The 22,660-nt window shown below is 35.3% G+C and overlaps 1 protein-coding gene across 3 annotated transcripts in view; it reads right to left on the reverse strand.

Annotated features, from left to right (window-relative positions):
* RB1CC1 (RB1 inducible coiled-coil 1) overlaps positions 1 to 22,660 on the reverse strand; it is an 89,809-nt gene that overhangs the window by 3,163 nt on the left and 63,986 nt on the right. For 2 of the 3 annotated variants that reach the window (XM_069099936.1, XM_069099935.1), the window contains exons 16-22: positions 20,754 to 20,919; positions 15,417 to 15,525; positions 14,729 to 14,969; positions 9,495 to 9,549; positions 8,580 to 8,627; positions 4,490 to 4,548; positions 2,139 to 2,266 (exon numbers count right to left, since the gene is read on the reverse strand). In XM_069099936.1, the coding sequence (XP_068956037.1) occupies positions 2,139 to 2,266; positions 4,490 to 4,548; positions 8,580 to 8,627; positions 9,495 to 9,549; positions 14,729 to 14,969; positions 15,417 to 15,525; positions 20,754 to 20,919 (806 nt within the window). Of the gene's footprint in view, positions 1 to 2,129; positions 2,267 to 4,489; positions 4,549 to 8,579; positions 8,628 to 9,494; positions 9,550 to 14,728; positions 14,970 to 15,416; positions 15,526 to 20,753; positions 20,920 to 22,660 lie in introns of all 3 variants that reach the window. The other variant, XM_069099934.1, reaches the window with a different exon arrangement.

A 22,660-nucleotide genomic window follows, 5' to 3' on the forward strand; every position in this document is an offset into this window, starting at 1 on the left:
TTTTGCCCTAGAATTCTAGAGCAAGAAAAGGCCTTAGAGATCATCTAGTCCTAAGTCTTTCATTTTACAGATGAAGACACAGAGACACTAAGAAGTTACTAGCTCATAGCTAGTTAGTAGCCAGATCCCCTCTTCCTAATAATGTGCCAGTTTTCCTTTAGCTCACGCCTAGAAATTAAGTTGAAGAAGTTAAAATCTAGGCTAAAAGCCCAGTGCCCTCAGAAGTGCCTACTTTCCTTCCTTTCTCTAATCCTTTTTACTCTACTATGTTCAATGGAAACTCTCTCTGGATTGACCTTTATGGCTATCCACCAACTTGAGTTATGCTATAGGGAAGCTGAAAAGTAATGGTCTGGCATAAAGCTAGAGAATGCATCTGTGAAGAATCTATTAAGGCAAGTCAGCACCTTCTCAGTCTGACCTGCCCAAGTAGTAAGCAGCTGTAGCGTAATTCAAGTTGGTAAACTGCCACAGAAACAGATTCAAAGGCCTCATATACTATTGAACTGTCACCAATAAACAAAGTAGAGCTGAGAAAGAAAATAAGCAGCACTTCTAGGCACAGTGAGTTTCTGGATCGGATTTTAACTTTAGTACAGAAATATAGTTATTGGGTAGAACCTGAACTCAAGTCTTACTCGTCAGTCCTCTACCTGCCAGACGACAAGTTTAGTCTAGATCTCTATCCAGGATACTACTGAGCCTCTCTCAAGGTAGCCTGGAAATCTTTGCTTCCTTTGGGAAGAACTTTGAAGTCCTTAGAATAGTGCACGTTACAGACTACAAAAGTTACCAGAGGACTCCTGAGTAGTTAAGATAGGAGGCTATGAATATGAGGAACTTAAGGGTTTAAGGACTTTTTCTCTATTTTACTGTCTGGGAAAAGCCAAAGTTATACAATTTTGTATCTGTAAATTACATTTTTCCCTTAGAAAGACAGGAAAACAATCAGGATACTTCTGCAAGCTATGTTTATTCATTCAAAAGCAAGTTATATAGAATAGATATTTGCAGTTTCATGAATAAACCTTTTTAATGTTGTATTATATATATGGAAATGCTCATCTATTTAGCATCTGCTAAGGTCAGGAAAAAAAAAGGGGGGAGGAGAGTGGGGAACATGAATTTATAAAGCTATACTAATTTATATGTATGTATAAGCCTCAATCACACAAGCCTGGACTAAGTGATGGCATGTGATACAATAATTTTCTTCATCATGACCAAGGAAGGGAGTATTTAAATAGTTAAGGAGAGTTTTATTTCATCCGTTGGTTACTATCCTGACCAAGATGGAATGGATGCAACAACTTCGATGATGGCACCGAATTGCTGTGGACAAAACAACCTGTCTCTACTGGCCAACTTTCTGGTGATAAGCCTCTCTGAATTTAGTTAGGCTTATCATCAGATAATAGACAACATAAAGGCAGTCCTTTGAGGCCTGGCTCACTTGGCAGAATACCAAGATTTACTGGCACAGTTTTTTTTAAGAATCTAGTCACCTCTATACTAACACAAAGCACTGAAATAGAACTTGAGTTGAATATGATGTTTTAAGTTAAATTCTGATTAACAGTTGCCAAATATATCATCACACTGTTAAGAATTGTCAAACTGATAGAATACACTAAAATATCCTGAACAACTGTAATATTTGTTCACATACTGGTAATTAGATGGGACCCCCAGATCACTTTTTTATTTTCTAGCTCAGGAAAATGATGCCCAGAAAAGTTAAGCAACATGCTCAGGATCATATAAAGTCCAGACTAGAAAAAAAAATTCATGACTCCTGGCTCCTAACTTCTACTTTATAAATTTCTTAGGTAACTTAAAAATTATTTCTGGATTTGACAGTTCCCTAAAGGACATCTCAGTGCTTTGCAGTGCCTTGGACACAGTACACATTCAAGAAATATTTATTAATCATTTATCTGAAACAAAAGTTATTAAGCAAGACATTCTTTTTCTGTAAATATCTGTACTACAGTGAATTAGTTAGTATGCTAAATTCTGGAACTTTCAGAACTCTAACAAGTCTTAAAAACAACAGTTATCATTTAAGTAAAAACTGATTAATTACTGACTCTAAAGCATCATATTTTAATTAAAAATGAGACACTTACCACACTCACCTGGTTTGAGGTCCAATGCAGCAAGAGACTCTGAATGCAGGAAATATAAAGTTGGGCTAACAGTAAATAATACATAATTGTCATGACGTTCATCCAAGATAATGAGAACCAAGTCTCCAACCTGAAAACTAAATAAAAGTAGTAGAGTTTTACTATACTTGGCCTTACCACCACATTCTTGAAAGCTTAACTAAACTCTGAATTTTAAGATAAAACTGTTGCTGTTGTTCAGCTGTTCCTGATTCTTTGTGATCCTGTGAACCATACTGTCCATGGGATTTTCTTGGCAAGGATACGGGAGTGGTTTGCCATTTCCTTCTCCAGTGGATTAAGGCAAAGAGACATTAAGTGACTTACCCAGAGTCACACAGCCAGTAAGTGTCTGAGACTGTATTTGAACACAGATCTTCCTAACTCCAGGCCCAGAGTTCTATCCACTGAGCCACCTAAGATAAAATTACAGGCTATAAATTTGAGATCATCTCATTTAACTCCCATATTTAAGAGATGAGCAAAGCGGAATCCACAGAGGTGAAGTGAATTATCTAATACAACATGGTCACTAAAGGCAGTAAGGAAAGGAAGTCAGATTTGAGTCCAGTTCCTCTGACTACAAATTTAGTATTCTATCTTTTCACATTATCTAATTAAATATAACTAAATATATCCTCAAAATTCCATTTAAATCTACATGTCCACTTGCCCTAAAAGTTCTTTTTTTATCTAAGAAAATTAGCATAAGGCCATGGAAATAAAATATATTCAATAAATATCTGATTATGAAAAATAAACTAATTTGATTTTACAAACATTTTTCTGATATTTTATTATAACTGTAAAAAAACATGGTATTTTTTAAAAAACAAATTTTAAAAAGCGTTTGTGACTTTTAATGATTACTATGGTACTGTTAGCAATTCACTATAATTTGACATTTACATAAAGCAAAGTGCCCATAAAACTCCCCTCTTCCCTTTTAAAATATTTCATCCCAGGTATATGCAAGTGGTAGGGAAGAAAAAAAGTTATAAATGACAGTTTTTTCAAAGTTATACAATCCAGGTAATAAAAAGTATAGTCTAGGTTAAGAAATGGAAGGAAGGATGACCTACTTGTCTACACTGAATGACTTGACTAATACCTCAATTTATAAATCAGACAGACTATCTTAAAACCAATAAACCACATGTATACTTCCCACCCCCAAGCCCCACCCAACCCCCAGGGTTCTAAGGAAGATGATCTTCAACAACAACAACTGAACTTCAATATACTGATATGCAATTTTTTTAAATTTTGGTTTATAGCATTGCTTGTTGTGGCTCAACACACTGCTTAAATGTGCTATGTGGCCTGGTTTTTTTTTTTTTGGTTTCATTTTTAAATAAAATTAAGTTGATTAAAGGAAGTATTAAATTTCTTAGATCACTGAGAATGATTAGGACATTTCAGAATAAGAGTAGAAAATCACTATTTCAGGAACCCCTTATCTAATTTCCCCTAAAACAGAACAGAAAAAAAAACAAAACCCATAACATAGAATCTTAGGTTTGAAAGGGATAGAGGTGATATTAACCATCTCTTTTTCTTCATCCAGAACCTTCTGGGTATAATTAACTAAAGAACCATTCTGAGCTCTTTTATTTTCCTACTGCAATTGAAATCAGAAAGAAATAAAGATTAGACATAAAAAGCTGGGAAATCATTGTATTTTCATATTAATGGAACCCAAATTTACAGATGACTAAAAATCTTTAAAATAACATTTGGCACTCTGGTCAAGATGGAAGCTAGAGATCAGAATAAGCTTCTTAAAACAAACTGAGAACAAATAACTTTAAACAATAGGCAGTTATGGGCTATAATACTAGCTATACTTATACCAAGATCCAAGAAGGATTTGGGATATATTCAATAAATACCAACTGAAGTAAGCGATGGATGTTTCGGCTTACATTCTCAACATTTTGAGACTGACCTCCTTAAGGGCAATTGGTTCTTATAATATATCAGTTTCTGGAGATGCTAATGAATCGAAAAGCTAGCATCATTGGAGCACTGGTTTGTAACAGTACAGGATAGCATGATGAAATATCTGTTTATGAATTAACATCTGTGGCCTGCCTTTGGAGGTTGCAGGTCTCTCTAAACTGGCAGTGTTTTTCAGGCAAAGCTGGATGACCACTTTTTGAATAGCAGAGGCAATGATTATTTAAGTATAAGTTGGACTAAACAGCTTTTCAAGTCCCCACTAATCTGAAATTCTATGATTTCTCTAACAAGTTAGCACTTCTGAAGAGACTTTACTTGTTAACAAACATAAAAGAATCTCCCAAAATCAAAATACTTACTCTCTAATAGCTATTTTTTCAGAATGCCTTGAAGAAACTGAAGACATGCTTTGAGACATCTGGAAGAAAAAAATTGAACAAGTAATAAAGCACATAAAATATTACCCTCAAATAGTTTATTATCCACCTAAACAAAATAAATTTTAGATTAAAAAAATTTAAAGCACTTTTAATATTGACTAAACAATTACATTTATCTAAAAGTTCTTGATAAGTCAAGAGTCATTCAAAAGCATGACTACTGCTTCGTAAAATATTCTAATTACTTTTCTTGGCCATTAAGTATGTTAGTAAAGTTACCTTCAACAATATGCCTTAGTTTTCACTGGTGCTAAACTTATTTTTATTTAAATATGGCTAGACTGAAAACTAAATATGGAACTATATTTAGTTTATTCTTTAATTTATGTTAAATATATCTAAGTTGGGGCAGCTAGGTGGCACAGTGAATAGAGCAATGGCCCTGGAGTCAGGAGGACCCGAGTTCAAATCCGGCCTCAGACACTTAACACTTACTAGCTATGTGACCTTGGGTAAGTCACTTAACCCCAATTCCCTTGCCTTTCTCCCTCCACAAAGCAAAAATAGAAAAGATTTGCAAAATACTTAAAGAAAAAAAAATCTAAGTTTATACAAACCTTGGCAAGAAGGGAATTCCAAATGGTGGAAGCAAAGGACCAACAAATTCTGCAAAGTGGGATTGAGGAGGGAATGCATGTAGAAATTATGGAATTCAGTTAACCAAGTTTTGTTAGGTAAAAAAGACTTGTGTGTTGTTAAACTGCAAATCTTAAAATGTTCTACTTCATCTAGTCTAATGATCAGTCTTCATTAAATCAAAACATGCACTTATGTGCACATGTAATATAGATGCAGAAAAATAGATATATGTCTTAGGAATATACATATTGGTGACATTGTAGTGTAGGTTTACAAAGCTCATTAATTGATGCCATGATGCTCCTTGCCTTTCTTTATCAAACATGGGTATTTTTAATTTTTTCTTGTTCAGTGCTGACAGTAAGAAATACTTTGTGACAATGGGGAAATCAATTTATCTCTCTGGATATAAGCTTCCTTGTCTGTAAAATAAAGAGGATTAGATGATCCTTAATGGCCCTCACGGACATCCTCAGCAAATAAACTCCAATTTGCTGAGCTTCAAGATCTTGGGCTTTAAAATATTAACAGTTTGGATATTGTCATTATAAGTACATTAAACCCTAGGATGCACAGTGGGCAGAACACTGGATTTGGAATTAGGAAAACCTCAGTTTAAATGTTGCGTCAGACACTTTTTAACTGTGTGATCCTGGGTAAGTCACTTAACTATCCTGGCTTCGTTTTCTCATGAAATAAAATGGGGATAGTAATAGTGCCTACCCTACAGGGCTGTTAAGATCAAATGAGATAACAGACATGAAACTCTTGGAAAAATTTATGTTCTTTATAGGGCATTGTGAAAGTCTTGTGATGTTTTAAAGTTTAATAATAGCTCTAATAGATTAAATATACTAAGACTTTGGTGATACCATATATGAAAGATATTATTTTATTATACCCCTGAGATTCTTTCAATTTGGAATATGTCAAAGTTTAAATGGAAACTGAGCTTAAATTTCACTTTATGCCACAAAAATGTTTTCTAAACGGGGCAGCCAGGTGGCTCAGCGAGTAAGAGCATAGGCCCCCAGTGTCCAGGATGATCTGGGGTATTGAATCCAGGCTCAGATACTTAGCACCACACCCAGAAATAACTGGCTGTGTAACCCTGAGCAAGTTACTTAACCCCAACTGCTTTAAAAAAAAAAAATGTTTTCTAAAGAAACTGTAATGTTGAAGAAAAGAAAAAATTTCAAGCATTTTATAATTGGGCTGTATGAATGGTTAAAATATACTGAAAAAAATACTGGTTCTATAATCAAAGAATCTGGGTTCAAATCCTAGCTTCTCTTGTACTAGAACTATGAACAGAACTAAGATAAGAATCAGTTCTTAAGGAGCTCACATCCCTTGGGTTGGATTACATGCTGATATGATCCCTTTCATCTCAGATTTTGTTGTTCTATCTGTATACATTTGATTTCCTCACCTACATGTTTACTTAACTTTTCTAGGCCTTATTTTTTTCATCTGTAGATGACTTACATTACCTATAACTGAAATTATTTTGTGTTTTTTTATCCTCCCTGTTTAGCACAGTGATTATCATATAAGACTTAAATGTTTCTCTATTCAATATAAGTTAGAAGCAGTATTCTATTGGAAATTACTTAATATACTTAGCTTTGAAATTATATATATATATATATTTATATACACACACACACCATACAAATAGTTAAGTGATTAAATTTTAAAATGAGGGAATCAGAAGAATGTGAATTTAAGGGCTCATGATGGTTATATCTTACTCTACCAATGCATATTACAATCCTTCTGAAATTTTTAAGAAAACTAGACTACTGCTTTTTCCTTGACTTTATCATGTGCTCTCCAACTTCCATTCAATCAAATATGTTATCTTCAATGCTTACAACACATTTCTCTCTACAACTCTCAATATTATTTTCTTTTAAAACGCAGCTGGTATGCCCAGGAAGACTTAAGTAATTCCTCCAGATGGAAGTTCACTCCTTTTGATATTGATTACATACTTTGTATTAAATCACTCCCTAGTCATCTCCTCCCCATGCTTTCTGGACAAGAAACACCTCCCCTAAGGACTTAATCTTTCCATCCTGGTTCTTGGACTTCATTATCCTGATAAGTAGCTGCCTTGGTAGGACACTATATTAGTTCTAACTCTAGCCACACTTCATTTCCTTCCCTGGCCATTTGCTTGTTGGCTGCCATGCACCCTTAACCCCTCCTTTTTTCCAGGTCTGGAACCATAATCAAATCAATTGTCATCACTACTGGAAAGGGTATAAAAATCTATTCTGCTATAGCTTTCTTTATTCACTATCTCTACAACTTTTCTAACCAAAATATTTGGTCCTGGACACCACTCTACTATGTGTTGTTTGCATTAGAATATGTTTCTTCTAGTCTAACTATTCTACAGAACAATTTGGAAACAGGCCCAAAGAGCCTTGGGACTATAAAACTGGGCATACACTTTGACCCAGAAATAGCAATACTAGTTATGTTTCCCAAAGAGATCAAAGAAAAGGGAAAAGGACCTATCTGTACAATATTTATATCAGTTCTTTCTGCAGTGGCAAAGAACTGGAAATTATGGGGATGCCCATCAACTGGGGAATGGCTGAACAAATTGTGATATATGATTGAGATGGAATAATACTGTTTCGTAGGAAATGACAAGCAGAATGGTTTCAGAAAAACCTGGGAAGACAGAAGAACACTGTACCCAGTAACAGCAATATTTTAAAGATGATCAACTGTGAAAGACTCAAGTTATTCTGATCAAGACAATGATTCAAGACAATTCCAAAGAACCCATGATGAAAAATGGTATCGACCTTCAGAGAGAGAACTGATGAACTTTGAATGCAGACTACAACATAGTTTTAAACTTTCTTTTTCTATCTATGTGTGTTTTCTTTTGTAACATGGCTAATACAGAAATATATGTTTGCATGACTTTACATGTATAATCAGTATCATACTGATTGCCTTGTCAAAGGATGGGAGGAAAGGTGAGAATATGAAAAACAAAATTTTTAAAAATTAATGTTACAAAAAGTTTTTATGTGTAATTGGGAAATATTTCACAAAAAAATTTGAAAAGAATATAAGCTTCTTGATTGTTGTTGTTTTTCTACTTGTATTCTCAGCACTGAGAGTATTGCATAGCATAAAAACTTAAATGTTTTTCACTAATTCATTGATTACACTTAGTTTTGCCTTATAGCAGACCCTTCCCTATTCCCAATTATATAGTATCTCTAATCACAACTGCCTTGTGGAATACTTGAATGTATTAGGTACTGCTGAACAAACCATTATAACTATTGGAAATAAGGCACTCAAAAGTAGATGCACTATCTGATTGTGGTCTTTGTGCAAGAAAAAAGAGCACAAAAATAATGACACTTTAAGAACATGCCAAGTAATAAATACTTACTAGTCTCTGATTTAACCGCTTATTTTCTTCTTCTTTTAACTGCAAAGTCTGTAGAACAAATGACAATTTAGTTTCTGTACTTATAATCAATCCAAATGATAAAATACTTGGTAGCCAAAAAGGTGAATTAATCAGGAAAAATAAAGTCCAAAAACTTTTCTTTAGAATAGCTCTATATAATCTTCTAATATTTTCCAAAAGAAATAATTTCAAAATGCTCTGAACTTGGCTTGAAACAGACATAATTGTTTAAGCTCCATTTGAAAATATTTACCAGTTTTGTTATTTCATTAGACATTCAACTCAACAGACAGAAAAAGATGTTTATAGAATTAAGGAATGATGACTGGTCTATGGACAAAGAATTTCCCTACCTATGTTAGACATGTGCTTATCTAATCATAAAATTATACAATATGAGAAACAAACATACCTAATGCCTTAGTCACAGCTGAACGCGGAAAAATGTTGCCAACCTACAAGATCTTATTCAGACATTCAAATTTATTTCTATTTGAGAAGCATTAATTGTATAACTGTACTATCAGAAATATTACTGCTCTTCTCTTTTGATATTTTTTACCCAACTAAGATAAATATAATTTACTATTTTAAAAAATATGCAAATCTAGAACTTGTTCTCTGATATGCACCTTTATAAACTGGCATTCAAAAAGCATAAAAATTATCTGTGTTGCTAAAAGTCATTTAATCTCTTCAATAAAGAGACAGGATTCCTCAAAATATAAACCAGACCATTAAAAAAACACAGAACAATTAAAACTGAATTCTAAATGCAAATAATATGGACAGATTGCTTAAAATGAAAACATATTCATGGAATAAAACCTGATAATGAATACCCAAGTATATCCCAAACACAATGAATTTAAGAATTTAAAAAAAGGTACTTACTCTTTCTAACAACATTATCCTTTGTTTTTCTTCGGACAACATTTGAATATTTTCACTAAGGGAAAAAGAAAGGGAATTTATTAAGAAATAATTCTACTATTTTAAAGTTAAATGCTACCTTCAACAAATGAACAGATCAATAAAGAGATGGTTGATGACTATCTAGAAAGATGAGTGGTTATTACAAAGAGTTAGCATGGTTTTATCAGTTCATATAAGACTAAATATGTTTCTTGTATTCAAATCTGCCTGTTGGGCATGTCATTTAATCCTTCGAGGTTTCAGTTCTGTAATTGGAATAGGTGGCCTCTAGAGTCCCTTCTTGTTCAAACTCTAGTTTAACAAGATTTTAATGAAGAATAAGATAAAGTATATCAATTAATCAACAAATATTTATTAAGCTTGTATTATGTGCTAGGCACTAAGAATACAAATCAGTCAATAAACATTTTTTAAAGGGTTACTATGTTAGCAAAAAAAGGTAAAAAAAAAAAAGCCCTTACTTTTTAAGGAAACTGATTCTAAATAGGAAGTAATCAATAAAAGGCAGGTAGTAGAATTAGGGGAGATCAAGAAAGGATTTTGGTAAAGGACAGGATTTTAGTTGGGATTTGAAAGAAACCAGAGGGAAGAGATGAGGAATGAAGGTATTCCAGGGCCTGGGGAGAAACTGTGAAAACCCAGATTCAGGAGATGAGATAAGAAGGCCTGTGTCTACAGATCAAAGAGTGGAAAGGTAGCATTGAGGGGAGGCTAGATTATGAAGTGCTTTGAATATCAAACAGGATTTTTGCCAGGGAAACTCTCTCCCTTCTTGTCACTACTTCTTGGCTTCCTTTGCTTCCTTCAAGTCTCAACTAAAGTTATACCTACTGGAAGAAACCTTTCCTAGTCCTCCTTAACCTTAGTGCCTTCCTCTGAGACTACCCCCAATTTACTCTGTTTATATCTTGTTTATCTATAGTTGTTAACATTTGTCTCCCCATTATACTGTGAACTCTTTGAGTATGGACTGTCCTTTGCCTTTATTTGTATCCTAGGCACTTAGCACAGTACCTGGCACATAGTAGGTACATAATAAATGCTAGCTGACTGACCACCTTTACTATTTTTATTAACAACTTGGATAAAGGCAGAGAAGGCAGGCTCATCAAATTTGCAGACTGAACATCAAGTTAGGAGGCAAAGCTAACATACTGAGAAAAAAAATTTAGGATCCAAAATGATTCTGACAGGCTAGGGTTTTGTACTCAATCTAATAATATGAAAATTCAATACAGTCTTTTATTTGTTTAAAAAAAATCAACTTGGGCAGCCAGGTTGCACAGCGAGTAAAAGCACGGGCTCCAGTGTCGGGATGACCTGGGGATTGAATCCCAGGCTCAGACACTTAGCACTGTAGCAGCAAGCACCCCAAGCGCGTCCTCAGGGTTTGCTGCCCATACAGGTTCTTGGATCTGCTTTGTTAAAGGAAAGCAACCCAAAATGGGTTAACAAGCTTACTTTAATCAGTCAGACATATATCATTTACCTTGTTCAGGGGAAAAAGGTCAGCACCCCGAACTTCAAAGCACACAGACAGAATTATCAAGTCAGAGACAGATCAAGTAGACAGATTTCCAAACTGTCCAACCATTACATCCATACTCAGTCAACATCTGGGTTTCCACATCTGGGTTTTTCAAAGCCGGGGGACTCTCAACAACGGCTTCCCAGAATTCAGATCAAATCACAGAACACTTCTCAAAGTGAGTCCCCAAAACCAAGCTACACATCAGGGCTTATACAGCCTTCTCCTGGCTCAGAGAATGTAACAACCTTATTGACTCACTGGCCAATCAAGAAGTATCTACTGAAAAACAAGCCTCCCACCCCAGGCTTCAGGTGCACTTTAGCCTAGGGGCAGGGAAGATCTTTAAAATTACATTCACATTACAAGCACCCACCCAGAAACACCTGGCCATGTAACCTTGAGCAAGTTACTCAACCCCAATTGCTTAGGGGTGGCCAGGTGGCTCAGCAAGTAAGAGCACCGGCTCCAGTGTCAGTATGACCTGGGGATCAGTTCTGGGCTCAGATACTTGCACCACACCCAGAAATAACTGGCCATGTAACCTTGAGCAAGTTCCTCAACCCCAATTGCTTTAAAAAAAAAAAATCAACTTCATAAGTACAAAAAAGAAGAGTAGGAGTCATCAGTTTTGTCTGAAAAAGAACTGAAGTATTCAAGTGTGGCAAGCTCAGTGGGTCTGCAGTTTTCAATAGCACCAAAATAGTGGATGTGATCCTGATCTGGACTGAGAAGCACAGCTTATAGAAATAAGGAAGTGACTGTCCTATGTTTTGTAAGACCTCAACTAGAGCATGGAGTACAGGGCTTGGCACCATGGTTGGAGAAAGACAAGAATAATCTGGGGAGTATACAAGGGAAAACAAGTAGAACAGCAAAAGTCCTGCAACCATGTATGCATAAGAAAACACAGACTGCTGTAAAGAATAACTTAAAAATACAGTAATCCAAATGATCTGCCAAAAATTATTAAAAGATAAAAGAACCAAATACATGAAATAATTATTAACAAGCACAAGAAAACCAATTTTGGTACATCTGTGCTCTCATTATGTTGCATATTCTGAGCCTTTGGCAGGAAGCTGTTAATTACACATGAAAGGCACTGAGCAAGCTAGCCTCATCAAAGGAAAAATGGCAGAAAGGCTGCTATGAACAAAAGAAGGATTTATTTAGGGTCCTGAAAGTATGCTGAAAGGCATTTTACCAAAGTAGTTTAGAAATAATGTTGGCAACAAGAGCTACCCAAAAGAATGACAGAGAACTGAGATGATAATCATAATGACATTTATCTAGCACTTCAAGAATTTTTAAACATTATCTCATGACATTTACAACACTTCTGTGAGATAACAGATATTATTATTCCATTTTACAGATGAAGAAAAATTAGGAATGCTTCTTAATGCCCAAAGTCACACAACTAATGAATGTTGTGGTTTTCAAACCAAGGTTTCTTCTGACACTAAATCAAACAAGCATGGAAGGGTGAGAAACTTTTGCAGTGCTTTGTATATTTTACTATATTTTTTCTACCACTGTGAAATACCTGCTATCTAGGCTCTAGTTAGGGAGTTCTTAACCTTTTTTTTTGTGTCACAGACCCCCTAGGCATTCTGGAGAAGCCTACGAATCCCTTCTCAAAATACTGTAAAATATATAAGCATAAAGTAAAAAAAAAAAAAGCAAACTAATTATATTATACAATTATAATAATATTTTTTTAAAAGAAGAAAAAAGTTTCTAGACCTAAGGCTAAGAAACCCTACTTTGAGACTAGGCTAGCCCCCATTCAAGAAGACGAAATAAAAGCTCTCTGAGCAGAATGAAATCTTTCCTGTGGAAGGGTAAAAACAACCACAACAAAAGGATCTGAAGATAAGATTGAGGCGAGGATAGAAGACACACGGATGTAAAGCAGCGGCAGCAAAGGAAGAAAGAACACCACTGAATTTTCTAAGCTAAGGAACAGACCTGGAAAAGGGAGATGTTGATCTTTTTAGGAGTAAGCAGCCGTTTTACCTTAAACATTCACTGTCAGAAGAGAGATAATCCATGCAATCAGAGTCCCAAAAAAGAAGGGGAGTGTGGTGGTCAATGTAGACTCCCCTGTGGATCAGGACATGGTAGAACTGGGGAGGCATGAGTTAAGCCCAAGTCCCCACACCACCAGAGAAAATTGTTTCAAGAAAGGAAGTTGTATTGAAGACCTGGCACACTCTGGGTTAAGCAGGATCGTAGGTGACTAACTCCGGGGCTTTGGGCAAAAATATAAAGGCAGTTTTTAAGACTTTGGCAGAGAGTTCTTGAAACCCCAGGGAACCCTGCCAACTGCTTTTAACCTACTTGAAAGATAATCTTCTATCTGCTTTTATCTTTCTGAACTGTTTTTAACTTCCTTGAGAACTACTTTTCCTAAGGGTTCTGGAACATGCTTTTTGTAAAAAGACTGTTTGTTTAAGCCCCATCTGATCTCTGAATAAGCCTTAACAACAGATGCAGAACCATAATCCAGACAAGCTCCCTACCAAGGGATATGGGGATGTCGATTTATTTACCTACCATTAACAATAAAGAGATCTGCGGTCTTCGTGAGCTAAAGACCCCAGAAAAAAGTTAGAAATCTCCCAACACATGATGTCTAGTAGGACTTTTAGGCAATTAAGTGGGAAAAAATTATATACTGCCATCAGAAACCCAGGAAGTACCATTTATAAGACCTTAGAGATAGAGAGGAAATTTTCATCACTTTTGTTTCCTGAAGACAGGTATGGATGCTTTTTGAAAGAGGAAAATTTCAGAAGTGAACTGATTAAGAGAATGATATCTGAGAACAGAATTTGTATTTCTGGACCGTCAATTCAACAGCAGGTAAAATGGGCTTTTTGTCAGGGCTGACACACCACATTAAAGGAGGCAAAAAGAATTTTGCTTGAATTCTTGGAAATTCAACCAAATGTGATTTAAACTGAAAAGCAAGAGACACAAAAATTGTGTACCAAACCTGATAGAACAGAAAATAGCTATGATATAGGAATAATAGCAATAGAGATGCTGAGGACATAGCCTCCAGTTATGTAAAGAAAGTTCAGTCACTCAACTTCTCTGAGCTTCAGATTTCTCATCTTTAAAACAGGGATAATAATGGCTGGATTATTACCTCACAGGGCTGTCAGGAGAAAAGGGCTTTGTAATCTTTCAAATACTATATAAATATAACATGTTTTTATTTTTCACATTTAATTGCTTTAAACAACTGTCCTTCTAAAAACTTCCTTCAAGAACAAGCTTTTATAGCTTAAAATACTTTGTGTACAGCGTAATACTGCATAAATGAAAGCCAAGAAAGAATAAGATGCTAGCTTAATGTTAATTAACATCGCCAATCCCAGTTAATTCTTACTGTGTTAATGTTAACCCTTTTGTGTCTCCTGAATTGAAATAAATCACCAAAACATTCAAATACACTGGACTTGTAATTATTTTTGAAATCTTCACTGTATCCTGTCAGAAGCATTAGCTAAAATATAGTCTTCTTTTCTTTATAGCTTGCAAAATTCTCTCCTTGTTAAGCTTTGTGTCCTAAGATAACTCTCTGCAAAGGTTTGGTTGGTAGACATGGTCAGACATGTTAGAGGATACACACACAGAGATTAATACTCACTGTACAGACATCATGCTTGTTTCCATTGCTGAATCTGTTCTCCCTTCATCTGCTATTTCTGAGGTTAATCTGTCTGTTTCACCAGGGAGTTCAGGTGCACAAGCACCACAAAGTTCGGGGGCTGTAGCTAAGTATGGTGGAGGAACAAAACTGCTACTGCGCAATTTATTTACTTCTTCTTCAAGTTTTTTCTTCTCCTCAAGTAAACGAGCTCGATCTTCAGAAAGTGTTTCAATCAAATCTGAATATAAAGAATAAAAACAATCAATCAATAAACTAACATTTAATGTATTTCAAAAAATGCTCTAAATTTAACCAAAAGATCACTACAGAAGTGAGCTAATATTCTATTCGAATAAAAGGAACTGGGGTGGCCAGGTAGCGCAGCGAGTAAGAGCACAGGCCCCAGTGTCGGGATGACCTGGGGATCGAATCCCAGGCTCAGACACTCAGCACCACACCCGGAAATAACTGGCCGTGTAACCTTGAGCAAGTTACTTAACCCCAATTGCTTAGGGGCGGCCAGGTGGCTCAGTGAGTAAGAGCACCGGCTCCAGTATTGGGATGACCTGGGGATCAAATCCGGGCTCAGATACACCACACCCGGAAATAACTGGCTGTGTAACCTTGAGCAAGTTACTTAACCCTGATTGCTTAAAAAAAAAAAAAAGAAATAAAAGGAACTGACCTTTATCTCGTTCTTGTTGTTGCATTGTATTTTTCAATTTGTCACTAAGATCATTTATTATATTTTCTTTCTTCATTTTTTCTCTTGTTAAAACAGTGTTAAAATTAGTCTAGGATTAGAAAAAATGATAATGACTTGAAATTAATAGCTTATACACCAACACAGAAAATAACATCATTTTTTTTAAAGTTGCAAATTATCTTTATTTTAAAAAAGGTCCCAGGAAAAATAAATGGGAGAAACTTAATTCAATGGTGTCTTAAATGTTGTGAATTATACTTCAAAATATTTGGTAATTCCAAGTATCCCCTGCCCTCTTTTCCACCATTATGCTACCATCAATGAGGAAGCAGAAGTGGCCACTGGCAAGCCTACCTACCAGTGATGAACCTCTGAATGCTGAACTACTTTGGCTCTCAGAAAGCAGACTCAGTTTGCTGCTGTGGCCATACTCAAAACTTCTCCAGCAAGGTAGAACCTGTCAGAGCTTATGGTCCATTGACATAGTTTTAAAGAATCAAGTGTCATCTATATATCCAGTTGAGGCATATTAAAGGAGCAAAAGGATGCTTAGGTTCATAAAGTTCTTAAGACAGTCTATGGTTTTTAATTTGGTTATTGGTTTTCGAAATGTGAGATCTATGTACAATAACAAGCCAATTTACATGAAAATAGAGGAGTTGAAGCATATAAATCTCGTGACTTGATACAAAACAAAATGAGAAAATAGAAAGATAAAAAACAGAGAAATCTTTGAAGAAGCAGAAGATTTAGATTTACATATAACCAAAGGCAATTAAAAGCCATCTCACTTTATGGGAAATTTGGTTATCTAATATTAGAGCATTTATGAATATTTGCCAAAAAAAGAACTCAGTAAGAAGCTCCAAATTAAATCAACACGTACTTGATACTCAGTGATTTTGATACAAAAAGTGGAAACAGGTCAAGATGGTAAGAGAACATGGGTAATGAAGAAGGAATGAGAAGTATCTAAGAATAAAGAGAAGCTTAAAGACTCTACATCATGAATATAACTTAAAGAAAATAATTAGGACATGGTGAGCACCATATAACATCTCAAAAATGAAAATGATTATATTTTAGCACACAAGAAAAATTTAACTGATATGGGAGACATCCCTAAATCAGCTTGTATGTATACAATCAGGTCACTGACTTGTCAGAGCCAACATCACAATTAACAAAATGCTGGAAGAAAAAATAATTCATAAAACTGAAACAATACAATTCTGAATTATCTCAACAAGTAATCATAATGAAAAATAAGTAAAGGACAATGGGAATTACAGTAACACTAACCATAATAACTGTTTACCTAAGTTCAATCTTTAAATTAAATCAACTGAAATAACAAAGAAATAAAAAGGACTTAAAAAGCACTTTAGTTGACAAACATTTGATTTAACTTACTCAAAATAGAGAAATGGTGGCCAAAGAAATACTAATACAGAATTCAAACTCACTTGTAAAATGTTGCTAAATAGCTTGCTCTCCTTGGCACTTCCTGGGACTAAGCTTCCTCCTCTTTATCTGATCATATTCTACTCTGTCTCTATAACCATGCACCCTTTCATCTCTTACAATCAAATCAACACTATCATTGCCTTTGCAAAAGGCCTATCAATGGAATAACCTATTGTTCCACTCTCTATCTCTGTGACTTCCCAGACAATAACTCCCTTCCTGGCCTCTATTATGTTGTCTCTCCTATTTGAACATAAGCTCCTGGAAGGCAGGTACTGTATTCCTTGTGCTTAGCACAGCAAAATTAGTACACAGGGCTTAATGTTCTTCATTCATTTGTATTCATTCATACTAAAATAGTGGCACATAAAAGCAGTTTAAAGAAAGCTTAGAAAGAGTAAACAAAGCTATCTGCGGGGTGTTTGAGAATGACAAATGGGAAAAAACAAACATAAGAAAAAAGGGAAAGATCTGCAAAGATTTTAAAAAATTGTTTCCACCATGAAGTATAATCATCACAAGATGTAAAAATGGCAAAAAGGGAGAAAAAAGATGAGAAAAGCAGTTTGATTGGACCAAAATTATACAGATAAAATCCATACTGGAAGTGACTAAAATTGTGGGAATGTAAAGGGACCAATTCATGTGGTATTTTTGAGAGGAAGACATCACAGCTTTGTAAAAAATGTCATACTTCAATAATATTAAGAAAAGGTGACTATAGCTACCACATGTCTTACTTTAACATATATATAAAATATATATGTATATAACATATGTATATAAAAAAACTGTTAAGACTCATCTACACTTTCATAAGTAATAATACACAACAGACAATATCTTTACCGTTTCCCAAATGAAAGATGTCTAGGCTCTAAGATTACTTGTTTATAATTATAAAAAATTAAAATAAAAATGAAAATCTGAGACAAAAAGGTTATCTTCCAATAAAGTGCATCCCTAGGGGCGGCTAGATGGTGCAGTAAATAGAGCACCAGTCCTGGAGTCAGGAGGACCTGAGTTCAAACCCAGCCTCAGACATTTAACACAAAAACAAGTCATGTGACCTTGGGCAAGTCACTTAACCCCAACTGCCCTCCAAAAAGAAAAAAAAAATAGTAGTTCATTTGGGGTGTCTAGGTGGCACAATGAATAGAACACCGGCCTTGGAGTCAGGAGGACCTGAGTTCAAATCTGACCTCAGACACTTAACACACTCACACACACATACATACATATACACACACACCAAAAAAACCTAGCCATGTGACCTTGGCCAAGTCACTTAACCTAAATTGCCCTCCAAAAAGCAAAAAAAAAATAAAGTGCATCCCACTCATACATCAAAATTATTTAAAATTCTTAAGACATAACAAAAGAAATGACACTATTTAATAGTCTTCTGTTCATATAAAGCAAGGCATAAAAGAGGGAGATGTATGCTTCCCCAAGATCTGCACCACTGTAATGAAGGCAACACAATGCAAAGTCCAAATTGTAAAGGCGTTCTCTATGTAAAGTACTCCAGATACTGCTGTTTGTAGATACAGTGTACTGGTTCCATAATGCCTTGGAATGCTGCCGAATGTCCTAGAAGATTCATAACTACTCAAAAGAGTCTGGCCTGATGGTCAACAAAGGAAAAATCAGGTGGAAAAAGACAAAGAATGTTTATTGTCAATTAATATGTATTTCTGGGATAGATTTTACAGATGAACAAATTGGGCCTAGAGTTTAACAGAAGGAGAGTGTGATGAATTGTTGTTAAGAAACTGTAAGCTTCTCCTATTAAGAAAGGTATACTTTAATAACAATATTCTACTGATGCATGGCTGAAAGATAAGAAATACCATTCTTCAAAGGATAGGAAATAAGTATTACAGAGGGCAATGGAAATGCACATTGTGGGTGTAATCAGGCTGCAAATTATAACTGCTGAAAAACTACAAAAAACAGAAATAAAGATGTTATCAGAGAAATGAATACAAGAGATGATGGGTTAATTACACAGCAAGGGAAAGGAAAGACAAAAACACAGTTCAAATGCCCCACAAGAAAGCAAGTAAAGCCTCCCACAAGAATGGATTCCAACCCCTGTGGTGAACTCACGAGAGGACATGGAAAAGAGGTATGGAGAATGGAGCAGGCATTACTGGGTTGTGATGTGCATTTCTGGAAGAATTAACCAAACTGATGAGATCCTATATCCATTTGAGAGTTTTCTTATTTGGATATTAACATTAAATAAAAATGCCAATCTCCTTCTGAAACTTACTAAGGTTGTGGAAATTATGATACAAATGTGAGGGTCCTATTGCAATGATAAAAATCTGACTTTTTTTTCCAACAGGGAAAGTCTCTCCTTAAGGAGGTGTAAAACATCTGATATGGAAATGAAAATGGTGAATGACTATAAGTGTTTAGCACAGTGCCTGGCACACAGTAAGTGCTATATAAAGATTACTGCATTTATGTGGAATCAGACATTAGTCAATAGCTTAAATGTACACAGTGCTTTAAAGTTTACTAAGTACCTTCCTGAGAAAAGCCTGGGAAGTTAGGAAGCTTAAGTATTATTGTCTTCATTTTACAGATTGAGGTATCCAAGGAGGAAAGTGACTGAAGTAACCTGGGGGGCTGGGGAGGGTGAACATGTCACTTCTTTTGTCCTCACTTCTCATAATTACAGCAACTTTTAGTACATGTCAATGTTACACAAGTCATATATGTAGACCATGAAATCAGAAGTGCTAGGCACAAATCCAGTGCACCTGTAAAGAACAGTGTACCACAGTAAAGAACAGTTTTCCCTTTCCCATCACAGTTTCAATATATTACAGGTTGACACAAGAAATTAATGGAAATTGGGGGGGGGGGGTTTTGCAGAAGCCACAGAAGTCATATGAAGGCCAGCAGACAGCACAAAAAAAGTTAAAAAATTCAAAAATGCACAAAATATATGTATAATATTGTATAATACCAACCCACCCAAATTTTACAATGAGATACTATAAACACTCCATAAAAGAAAAAATTCAGATTTCTTCTCTGGTATGAAGGACCAAAAAATTTTATGAGGAGTTTCCAGATTGCAGGGGCATCACACTCTTAACCCCACAATATGGAAAGGATAACTGGAGTTATAGGTGAAGTTAAATATTACTTTACCTTTACTTCATCTTCCCCTGTTTCCCAAAAATAAAAAGTAGTGGAAATTTAAAAGAAAAATTGTCAAGTAATTAGAATTTCAGAATTGGCTAGGTTTAAATAAGTTGCTGAATTGCATAACTCCAATCCAGTGTTTTAATTGGGGCTCAAAGAGTCAGCAACTATCTGTTAAGAACTACTATGTGCTAGGCATTTTGTTAGATACTAGGGATACAGGTACAAAGAATGAAACAATCCATACTCAAAATGCGACATTATTTCCAGAAAATCATGAAGAATTTCATTGTACTCAGGACAGTGTTCAATACAGGGGTATACTCATGAGGGTCTTGAGGGTGCTCCTGATCAATTACAATCTAATACATTCAATTTAAATGAAAACTATAGCTACAAAATAATTTACCAGCAAATTAAGTATTATTCTTTGTTGGCATGCTTATGATTTCTGATCTTGTCCTATCACTTCCTAAATTGAAATCAATTTTTCTGATAGATCTTTCAGGAACTTCCTGTATCACTGTCCCAACAGTCTAAAGATTTCCTCAGTTAGACTTCTTGAATATTACCAATACCACTTTCTTAAGGGGACAAAGTTGATAATGTAGTCTACATAGACAAATACTAGTGTTGATGCTGTTTACCCCCTGAAAATCCCCATGAAAAGAAAGACAAATTTACCTGTTGTTCTGCAATCAAAGATGTTCGAACGTTTTGCATTTCTTCATTCTTTCTTTTTTCTTGTTCTTCAAGTTGTTCTAAAAACTTGGCCTTTTCTTCCTGAAGTTTTTCTTGAAGTTCAGCAACTAAACTTGATGAATCTTCAGTGGTATGCTCAATGGGAGGACTTAAAAAAGTGAATATTGAGAACAGTCTATTAAATTAATGAAGTTACTTCTTAAATACTTCAATGATCCTAATGTAGCTTAGAAACTTAATAGGATTAGAATAAGAGTTACAATATATGATAATTTTCCCCCCTCAAACATAGTAATGTCTGAGTAAGAACATTATCTATATGAAGTTTGGCTTCCTATGCTATAGAAAAAGCAATTGCAAGGACATGGTATGAGTAATATAGCAATATCATCGCAGCTAAAAGTGTGTAAGTGTGTGGCATATTTAAATCACAAAAAGGACTAAAAAACTTTAAAAGTTACTCTTCATTCCTAAACACATTTTTTAGAACATGATTGGCTAATAATTATCCAGGATATACCTTAAGACTTCTCATGAATAAATGAACTCACTACGTCACAAAATAGCCATTCTAGTTTTAGGAAACTCTAATGATAAGAACTCATGTTCTGCCAAAATCTGCCAACCTTGCTACTTCTACCTACTGTTGTTAAGAATTCTGCCCTAGGGGCGGCCAGGTAGCACAGCGAGTAAGAGCACTGGCTTCAGTGTTGGGATGACCTGGGGAACGAATCCTGGCTTCAGACACTTAGCACCCACCCAGAAACACCTGGCCATGCGACCTTGAGCAAGTTACTTAACCCCGATTGCTTAGGGGTGGCCAGGTGGCTCAGCAAGTAAGAGCACCGGCTCCAGTGTCGGGATGACCTGGGGATCAAATCTGGGCTCAGATACTTAGCACCACACCCAGAAATAACTGGCTGTGTAACCTTGAGCAAGTTACTTAACCCCAATTGCTTTAAAAAAAAAATTCTGCCCTATAGGTCAAGCCAAACAGAAAAATTGTGATCTCCCTGGTAAGTAATCATATTAATCGAACAAAATGCCCTCACCAATAAGTAATGATCCCATGATCAAAATTCAACTATATCTTTCAGATACAAGAGAAAAGCTTCCCATTTTTATTATCTATTTTCAATATACTATTACTATTTTACCACTGGAGAAATAATAATTTAAAGTTTGTAAATTGCTTTACAAATATTTTCTTCATTTTTTTCCTCACAAAACCCCTGGGAGGTAGGTGCCATTATTCTAATTTTACAGATGGGCAAACTAATGCAGAGGTAAATGACTTGCACAGGTCCATGCAGATAAGTATCTGAGGCCAGTTTTGAACTCAAGTCACGCTTGATGTCAGGGATAAAATAAAAAAAACAAAAACTTCCTAACAATTAGTGCTGTCTTGAAGTAGAACGGCTTGCTTAAAGACAAGATAGATTCCTCCTCCTGGAAGGTATTTTAAGCAAAGCCTAGAGATGATAGTGGGTATCCTTCTTGTATGGGCTGTACTAGAGGGCTGCTGAGGTCCCTTCCATCTCTCTCTCAAATTCTAGGATCCTATAACCATGCAGGTAGAGTCTAAGAACTACAGGAATGAAGGATATTATTGTAGTAATTATTCAAACATCTTTGTATCCTCTTCAGTAGATAAGAGTGCTGTCTTGAGCAGAGTAGGCATCAGTAAATATTCAGTGAATGCTCTTTTCAAGAGCCAAAAAACCTAGTCATTAACACCTCTTGCTTGCACAAAGGTTTTCAACCTTTCAGATTTTTGTGAAGCTTATACACCCATCTTCAGGATTTTAAATATATAAAATACATGTTATTACAAAGGAAATCAATCAAACAGAAAAAATAAAGGTAAAATAAAACTTAAATTCAAAAAA

The sequence above is a fragment of the Petaurus breviceps genome, unplaced genomic scaffold (genome assembly GCF_028583685.1).
Source record: "Petaurus breviceps papuanus isolate PSGF00001 unplaced genomic scaffold, PetGlider_PUasm1.0 38, whole genome shotgun sequence".
NCBI classification, from domain to species: Eukaryota; Metazoa; Chordata; class Mammalia; order Diprotodontia; family Petauridae; genus Petaurus; species Petaurus breviceps.